Source organism: Lathyrus oleraceus, chromosome 2 (genome assembly GCF_024323335.1).
Source record: "Lathyrus oleraceus cultivar Zhongwan6 chromosome 2, CAAS_Psat_ZW6_1.0, whole genome shotgun sequence".
Lineage (NCBI taxonomy): Eukaryota > Viridiplantae > Streptophyta > Magnoliopsida > Fabales > Fabaceae > Lathyrus > Lathyrus oleraceus.
The window spans coordinates 128,831,764-128,841,327 of record NC_066580.1 but is presented as its reverse complement, the minus strand read 5'-3'; the positions used below and the strand labels follow the sequence as shown (position 1 = coordinate 128,841,327).

The window sequence follows — 9,564 nt, the reverse complement described above, 5'->3', positions numbered from 1 at the left end:
GCTTTCGGTCGATCATTTGGACGATCAGAAGTTCATCCTCTTCACACAAGGTAATATTCTTCACTTATCTCTGAAATCGGAGCCAGCACTGCGTCGGTGACGGTTTCCAGCTTTCGGTCGATCATTTGGACGATCAGAAGTTCATCCTCTTCACACAAGGTAATATTCTTCACTTATCTCTGAAATCGGCAAAGTTCCGGCTTGCCGACATGTGTTTTAATATATTATTTATCTAAATATATATATATATATAATATATAATTATATAGATTATAGAATATATATATATATTATATTATATATATATATATATATATATATATCTATATATATATATATTATATATATATATATATATATATAATATTACTTTTGTCTATTATATATTATTTGTCTAAATGTACATATATATTATTTTGTCTACTATATATTTATTGTCTAAAATATAAATATATTATATATATATATCTATATATATATATATCTATTATATATATCTATAATATATATATATTATATATATATATATATATATATATATATATATATATATATATTACTTTTGTTTACTAAATATTATTTATCTTTTATTATTATTTTGCATATATGTTTTATTTAAATGTTAGTTAAATTAATTATTTGTTTAAATTTTATTTTAATTAAATGTTTATTTATATCAAATGTTTATTTTGTCTAAAGTAAATGTTTATATTGTTTTTTATATTTGTTTATGTTGTTACTAACCGTTTCGTTTCAGTTTCAGCTCGATTAACTCCACTAACTATTCGTAATACTAACTATTCATAGCTAACTGTGTTGTAATAATTTACTTTCTCGCATTTTTTATTTTCTGTATTGTGTGTTTAACCGTATTGTTCACGTTTTATGTTAAAAAATCGAAAAATCCAAAAAAGAGAAACCCGATGCGATTCCAACGGTCGCCGTTTAAGAAACCCTTTTCACACACTCACAAGCTTACTCTTGGGCTTCCTTATAATGAGCCCATTTATTTATTGTTTCAGGGTTTAGGCTCATTCAAATCTTTTGCCAGCTTTGGCTTTTCAGTTTAAAAACATTTTCAAAAGGACGTGTCAGTCTCGAAGCCTCCCGCCTAGGTCGAGCAAGAGATGGCAAGACACGCCAATCTAAAAATCAACAAAACAGACTTTCCCCTTTTCTTTTGGGAGAACTACGTGGATTCTGATTTCTCCATTGCGCATTGGAGATACGTAGGCATGAAGTCTACGACTTTATCGAGTCCAAAAACAATAAAATCAAGTTCTTTTCTCATCTCCCCAATCAAACGATCAAAGCGAAAAAAGCAAAGCATTCACATAAACATAAGCAAAAAGGTTCCTGTGGAGTACCACAGATGTAGAGGGTGCTAATACCTTCCCTTTGCATAACCAACCCCCGAACCCGTAACTCTAAAGGGATTTATCGTTATTTTTCCCTTCCTCTTTTTGGATAAAATAAAAGACGGTGGCGACTCTTGCATTTAAAATATTTTTCAAACGGGTTAAGTTCAATCAATACTTAATCTCGTGAAAAATCCCGCCGCGACAGTATCGAATTATTTATTAATAATAAAAAGCTTTTCCTTTATTACCTTTGTTTAATAAAGTCCCTAGAATAGCTAGTCCGTTTAATGTATCAAGTGTGACTTGATCATGAGATCACATTAAACATAAGGACACTATTCTTAAATTATCCGTAGTCGAGCTTTATTGTGAAGTGGGATAACATTAAAGCATTAAGACTATTATGTATATAGACTGATGATCACATCTCATGGATCATGGATAAGGAGTTATCAAGTCTTAAACATATGTATGAATATTAAGAGTAATATTTATACTGGATTGACCCGCTATGAGAATACTATATAGCAAGTTATGCAAAGTGTCATAAGTTATTCTCATGGTGATAATGGTGTATACCACCCTTCGACTTGAAACCACTATGGACCCTAGATGTAGAGTCGAGTGCTTTATTGCTGATCAAACGTTGTTCGTAACTGGATAACCATAAAAATAGTTGATGGGTACTCCACGAAGCATGCTAAGGGACATGAGTGACCTAGATGGAATTTGCCCATCCTGCATAACAGGATAAATGTCTATGGACCCAATATTGAACTGGACAAGGATGACACACTCTATGCCTTGTGTTCAATATAGACATAAGGGCAAAAGGGTAATTGTACGCATAAGTATTATCACAGAAGGATTTGTCAGATCACATGACATTCTCGTGTCTTGGGTAGCAGTGATGTGTTGCTAGATACCGCTCACTGTTTATTATGTTAAATGCGTGATTTAATATAATTGTCAATGTCGCAAAAACCTACAGGGTCACACACAAAGGACGGATTGATGAGAGATAGAGTAACTAAGGAACACCGTAAGGTACGGTGCACTTAAGTGAATTGTAGAACATCGTAAGGTACGGTGTACTTAAGTAGAATACGAAATATGATAAGGTACCATGCGCTTAAGTGATTTTGGGCATATTATAAGATATGGGCCACATACACTTAAGTGGGCTTTTTAGCTTGAAGCCCACACAAGTGGTTCTATAAATAGAACCCTTGTGCAGAAGCATAATATTGCGGTTGCATTTTCGTTTTCTTTCTCTCTCTCTCCCTCTCACACACACTCAAAGCCTTCATTCATAGCAGCTAGCACTGAGATTGAAGGAATCCGTTCGTGTGGACTGAGTAGAGGCGTTGTCGTCGTTCAACGTTCGTGATCGCTCTATAGATCTGCATCAAAGGTTTCAATCGTCAGAAAAGGTAACTATTCTATCACTGATCATGCCCATTCGTAAGGATTACTAAAAGAGAAAATTTTAATTTCTGCTGCGTTTTGGATCGCCATTCTCCTTCAGTTTTTTCCTAAAAAATATATGATTACACGTTGCTCATCAGCCTAACTTATGCTTTACTTCAGACAGACATCCATCGATTGAGTGTGTCTATAAAAACCTTGATAACGACTGGCAGGATCCTCTTTCAACGCATGTCTACTGCATTAGACACATCGCTTAAAATTTCATGTGGGAGATCAAAGACAAGGCATTATGGAAGAAGGTTGTAAACGCATGATATGCATTAACAGAATCTTCCTTCAAACACTACCGTGAAGACATTAGATTCACAAATGCATATACAGTAAGGTGAATCGGTAACATTCATTGAAGAAGTGGACCAAGGCATTCGACAATGGTCAACGATGGGGCCACATGACAAAACATCTCGTGGAATCAATGAACTATGTCTTCGAAGGCATCCAAAACCTACTGATAACCGCTTTGGTGAGAGCAACCTATTTTAGGTTAGGGTTGCTATTTGAGATCATATGTTCAAAATGGAGTACAATGTTACAATCGGGGCAGTTGTTCAGTGATTCTTCAATGAAATTTATTAAGAAGGAAGTTGCCAAAGCTAACACACATGTGGTCACAATGTTTAACCGTTATAAAGATTGGTTCAGTATAGACGAGACAATGGATCACAATGAAGGGAGGCCAAAGGGATACTTTCGAGTTGAACTAGATAGAGGTTGGTGCGACTGCGAAAAGTTCAAAGCCTTCTGTATGCCTTGCTCCCATGTCATAGTGGCATGTTCAAAAGCTCGACAGAACCCTTCCAACTTACTATTCGCCGTTTACAAAGTCACAAATACATACAATGCTTACAACAATAGATTTTTAGTGGTAGCGAAAGAGGATTATTGGCTTGCATATCAAGGAGAGATAGTCTGGCACAATGAAAACATGCAAAGAAAGAAAAAGGGTCGTCCAAACAACACGCTTATTTGAACCGAAATGGATACAACAAACAAATTTGTCAGCCCGGACACACGTACAAACTGACCCAAGGTTGGACCAAGCATAACAACATGATTTTATATGTAGCCATTTTATTTGATTTTAAAAACAACGTCCATTTCATTAATATCAATACATTAGGCTACAATAATTTAAACAACTAAACAAAAATTCAAACCACAACTAAACAACAAGATAAACCAATACAAGGACTAAACAACATAACTACGCGATTACAACCATCAGAACAAATTCCTCAGAATTGTGTATCATAATGCGAACATCCCTGTCAGTTTTAAGATTGTCCTAAAAACGACTTTCTCCATTGTCATTGTACACGGTAACAAGCCTTTGAATTCTTCTAATCTTTTCATCCTCTACAATGTCTCCATCTAGCCAATGGATCAAGCTCCTATTAAGATGCTCGAACGTCTCTGTATTTCAAAGTCGGATCTTCATCAGAGGTTTTATTGTCGATTAAATTAAATCGGAATTTCTCTTGTGGATATAAGAGCACATATATGAAGATATTGTGAAGAAAAATTAAAAGAGATTAATAAGAAATGTGAAAAATGAAGAGAGGGGATCCAATATTTATAGAAGTTTTTAAATAAAGTAGTAGCCACAGCATGTGACGGATGATCTTAGAGGATGCATGCATGACCCACTTGCAATGGTTTGATATACATGCAATCCTATGTATAATATTTTAAAGTATGCACCACTTTAAATGACTACTCCTTTACGTCTAATTTATTTTTGTTTAGAACATTACTTTGATTATTTTAATATATAATTTTAAAAAAATGATTATTTTAAAAAAAAGTTCTGTTTGTAACTTAACGAGAAAGGAAAGAACATTAATAATGAAACTCACATAAAAAAATTGATTCATCTATAATTGAATGAATCTAATATAAGTAAAGTTTAAAGTTCAAAATTAAAAAAGAAAACTAACAAAAAAAGAAGTTATTCTAGCAACATTAATATGTTGTATTATTTATATTGTTAATTTAATTTCATACAAAACACTCAATTTTCAACTTTAAAAAACAATTTTTTTAAAAATAATTAAATATTTTTAAATAATTAATATTTCAAATTACATATCTGAATAACCAATTTTAAAAAAAAATACTAGAGGAATAATTATACTCATACATTCAAAAATTATATATATTCGCCATTAAAAATGGTGCATGCTTAGACATCTCGTCCTAGAGAAGCATGCACCACAAACATTTTTTTTAATATTTAATTATTTTAATTAAATATTTTTAAAATAAAATATTAAAAAATTTAAAATAATTTATAATATCATTTTATAAAATTGAATTATACAAAAATACAATAGAAAATCAATAATCTAATGCATTCGTTTGTCTTGGAGGTCTCTTATAATTACTTTGGTATTTATTCTCAAAAATTTTAGTTAAAATAATTAAAAATTAAAAAAAAATCAAACAAAATAATGGCACTATCTGTGATGCTTGTTCTATAGAATGCATAGCATTACAGTGGCATGTTTGTTTTCTAAGCATGCAGTATCTTTGGTAGCACCTATGTATTATTTTTACTTTTTATCAAATATAATTATTTCTCTTATTATTATTTTTTTAAATTGGTTATTTTGATATTTAATTTAAAATATTGATTGTTTTAAAAATTAATTAAAAATAAAATAATGCTAACTTGCGTAAAGTTTGTATTAAAAAATAATTATAACATTAATTTTATTAATTTTATATCTATATACCTTTATTAAAATCATTACACAATTTTCAATACAAAATTTCCAATAAAAAATATTTAAAAAAACTAGTATCTTTCTCTATAATATTTTAATTTTAATAATTTTTTTCTTTTTCTTTTTATTCAGGATGAGCACTAACTCAGCGTCCAGTCACTTCAAACCAGTCCAATCCAAAAATAACCTGTTAACCAAACTGAACATCCCAACGGTAACACGTGAGAATCAGATAAACATTGCCACGTGTATTACACTCACACGTGCGAGCATGACGGTGCAACCCTTTAACCGTGTCTTACAGTGGTCCTTTCTGGTACCATCTCTTACAAACCTACAAAACGCCACGCGGCAAGATTATCAATGCACCTCACCATCATTACCATGAGCTGCACTTACGCATTAATAGCCTTACGCGTGTTTTGTTACGTTTTTTTAATGGAAATGTTGGGTGTTTTCAACTCGCCTTTTGTGATGATTATATTGAAACGCTTTAAAATATGAATTCTAATAATTATTCATTTGACTAAAACTTTACTTCATCTTGTTCTCTGTATGGTACTAGTAGGTTCATCTTCTCATTTCTCAAGGTTAGTTCCAGTATTTTCCATTATTTATTAATTTTAAATTCTAATTTGTTTTTTGTTTTTGATTATGAATAATTGGTAGAACTGTTTTGATTTTGTTCTGGTTTTTCTGGATGATTTCAGTGTCTGAGTTTAGAAGCATGATTTTTTTTACATAAAATTATAAAATGGTTTGATCGCAATAAAACTTGGTTGCTGTTGTTAGTTAAAGTGTTCTGAACTTACTAGTTACCCGCTGGGGTTGCGATTGCGGTTTCTGCTATGCGAATTACAGTGAAATTTAAGGCTGCAATTATGATAACATGCAAGTTCTTATATTAATGATTAAACAAAATTAGTATTGAGTTGAGTATTAATGTTTGTTTTGTTTTTGGTTTTCAGAATTTGAACAATACACCAAGGAAAATTAACTTCCAAAAGCTTCAGTATAATTCTGCATTGTAGAGGATGTGTTCAGTATAATTCTGCTTCTATGTTTGATGCATTGGCACACAGGTTTTTCGTTTTTGAATAATCAAAATGTTAGTTAATGCTTATGTTAGATTCCAGGGTTCGTATCCTGAACCTAGGTGTCCCTTACAAGAATCGCCTTTTTCGCATTTGAGAAATTTTGACTAGCTGAGGAAGTGCTTTTTTTTTGGTAAAAAGTCTTAAGTTTAAGGTCTGATATGGATGATACATCGAAAGTGTTGATGCAAAGATATGAGTTAGGAAGATTACTAGGGCAAGGAACTTTCGGAAAAGTTTACTATGGAAGGAGTATAGTAACTAACCAAACTGTAGCTCTTAAAATGATTGACAAGGATAAGGTTATAAAAAATGACCAAGCTGATTGTATAAAAAGGGAGATATCAATTATGAAACTCGTAAAACATCCGAACATTATACAGCTTTTCGAGGTTATGGCTACGAAGAGCAAGATTTACTTTGTTTTGGAATATGCGAGAGGTGGTGAATTGTTCAAGAAAGTAGCAAAAGGGAAGCTCAAAGAAGATACTGCACATAAGTATTTCAAGCAATTAGTTAGTGCAGTTGATTTCTGTCATAGTAGAGGTGTGTATCATAGAGATATAAAGCCGGAAAATATTTTGTTAGATGAGAATGAGGACTTGAAGGTATCGGATTTTGGTTTAAGTGCTTTTGCGGAATCCAAAAGGCAAGACGGTTTGTTGCATACAACATGTGGAACGCCGGCTTATGTAGCTCCTGAAGTCATCAAGAGGAAGGGTTATGACGGTGCCAAAGCCGATATTTGGTCTTGTGGAGTTGTTCTCTTTGTGTTACTTGCTGGTTATGTGCCTTTCAATGACTCGAATTTGATGGAGATGTATAGGAAGATAAGTAACGCGGAGTTTAAGTTTCCTAATTGGTTTGCGAAAAACGTTAGGAAGCTGTTGTGTAAGATGTTGGATCCGGATCCTAGCACTAGGATTTCTATTGAGAAGATCAAAAAATGTTCTTGGTTTAAGTATGGACCGAATGGTAGACCGAAACAACATGAAGAGGAAAACAAGAGTATCTCTTCTTTGGATACAAATTCTGTAGGATCGACAGTTCTGATTGAAGGTGTGTCACGTGACACGACACAGACACATGTGACTGATGAAATTGAAAAGCAAGAGTCAATTGTACCGATGAGTATAAATGCGTTTGATATCATATCTCTTTCTAATGGTTTTAATCTAGGTGGATTCTTTGAAGACAGTTTTAAGAAAAGGGAAGCGAGGTTTACTTCAAGACAACCCGCGTCGGTTATCATTTCAAGGCTGGAAGAGATTGCTAAGAGACTGAAGATGAAAATAAAGAAAAGGGCTGCTGGTTTGTTGAAACTAGAGGGAGTTGATGAAGGTAGGAAAGGGATTTTGTCTATTGATGCTGAGATATTTGAGGTTACTCCAGTTTTCCATTTGATTGAAGTGAAGAAATCAAATGGAGATACATTGGAATATCAGAAAATATTGAATGAGAAAATTAGGCCTGCTCTTCAAGATATTGTTTGGGTTTGGCAAGGTGAAATACAAGAACAATCACAAGAGTCGGAGCAGTAGCAGTAGCAGCAGCAGCAACAATCGTGCTATCTTCATTTTGTACATTTCAGGATATACTAGTTTTTTTTCCCGAAATTATGCTGTTTCTGCATAGCTTTTTATGTGTTTAACTATGACATAACCTTAATGTATTAGGTTTGTATGTTGAGTTTGATGGTTAACAAACAACCAGTGTACCGAAGACATGCTAGAACATGTTCAAAGTTCTTGAGAAATAAAGTTCTGGGTTGAAGATTGCAATTTTGAGTATTGTCACCATTTCAAAGTACTATACATAACATGCAGTCATTTCGGTACCAAACTAAACCAAACCATTTAATAAACAATTGGCCTCATATATTTTTACAACTGAGAAAAAGTAACGGGTTTAAAAAAATATAAATGTTGGATCAGCTATTTGGGACAACACGAACGAACATAACATGGTGTTGAACCATATGCTTGGTGGGACAACACGAACTACTAGTTTATAACATATTACAACTTATGTTGTCATACATGATGTCAACATGAACTACTAGTTTATAACAAATTACAACTTATATGAATAAATGTCATACATGATGTCAGAGAATTTGTCAACCAGAAAGATCAGTTTGCATGCAAGATATGATAGATTAACTTTTACAAGATGATGAAGCATAAAAGCAATAAATAACATAATATATTGATAATCCAGTTCGGTGAAATCACATCTAAGTTTTAGGGGTAATACTATCCAAAAAAGAAAATCCACTACTTCGAATTAGTACCTTACAAGAACCAACAATTCTATGTTGTTCAAAGTATCTTCCTAATTCTAATGTCTTTCTATTGCAGAGAGGAAAAAACTTCTATTAGAGAACTCATCAGATTAAACACAATTACAAATTACTATGCATGGTAAGCTCTCTATTAGGCGTCAAATTATCGAGTATAGTAGAAAGATGTTTGGAATGGAAAAATGTAAGATCAAGGAACATGTTAGATTTCCTATTCAATTTTTACTATGCCTTAGTCATTTCTGCGGTGCTCCGACAAAGCTCACTCTTGCGACTAAAAGATCTGGGCAGAATTTGGCTAACCCAAACTATCGAGATAATAAGTTTGATGGATAACCAACTAGTACCATAATATATTTAGTGCTCCCCAGCCTTGATGATAATAATCTCGGGGTAAGGAAAGCCACCCAGATCTCGACAACTTCACTCTTGTGTTTAGGAGAAAGAGCATGAAACTCTCGTTTGAACCACTTTGGCCCATACTTTCGATTTGCAAAGGGAGACAATGAAGGAATGAAGGTATGACTCTTTGAAAACATCATGAAGTATTCAGTAAAAGTCTCACGTGTCGAGTGTCGTCATTAAGGCAA

General features: G+C 32.9%; 1 protein-coding gene across 1 annotated transcript; it reads left to right on the top strand.

The window, feature by feature from the left end:
- Positions 1-5,948: 5,948 nt before the first annotated feature.
- LOC127118455 (CBL-interacting serine/threonine-protein kinase 10) lies at positions 5,949-8,453 on the top strand. Its single transcript, XM_051048661.1, has 2 exons — positions 5,949-6,168; positions 6,547-8,453. The coding sequence occupies exon 2, from the start codon at positions 6,834-6,836 to the stop codon at positions 8,211-8,213; it is 1,380 nt and encodes a 459-aa protein (XP_050904618.1). The 5' UTR covers positions 5,949-6,168; positions 6,547-6,833; the 3' UTR covers positions 8,214-8,453.
- The last annotated feature ends 1,111 nt before the right edge of the window (positions 8,454-9,564 follow it).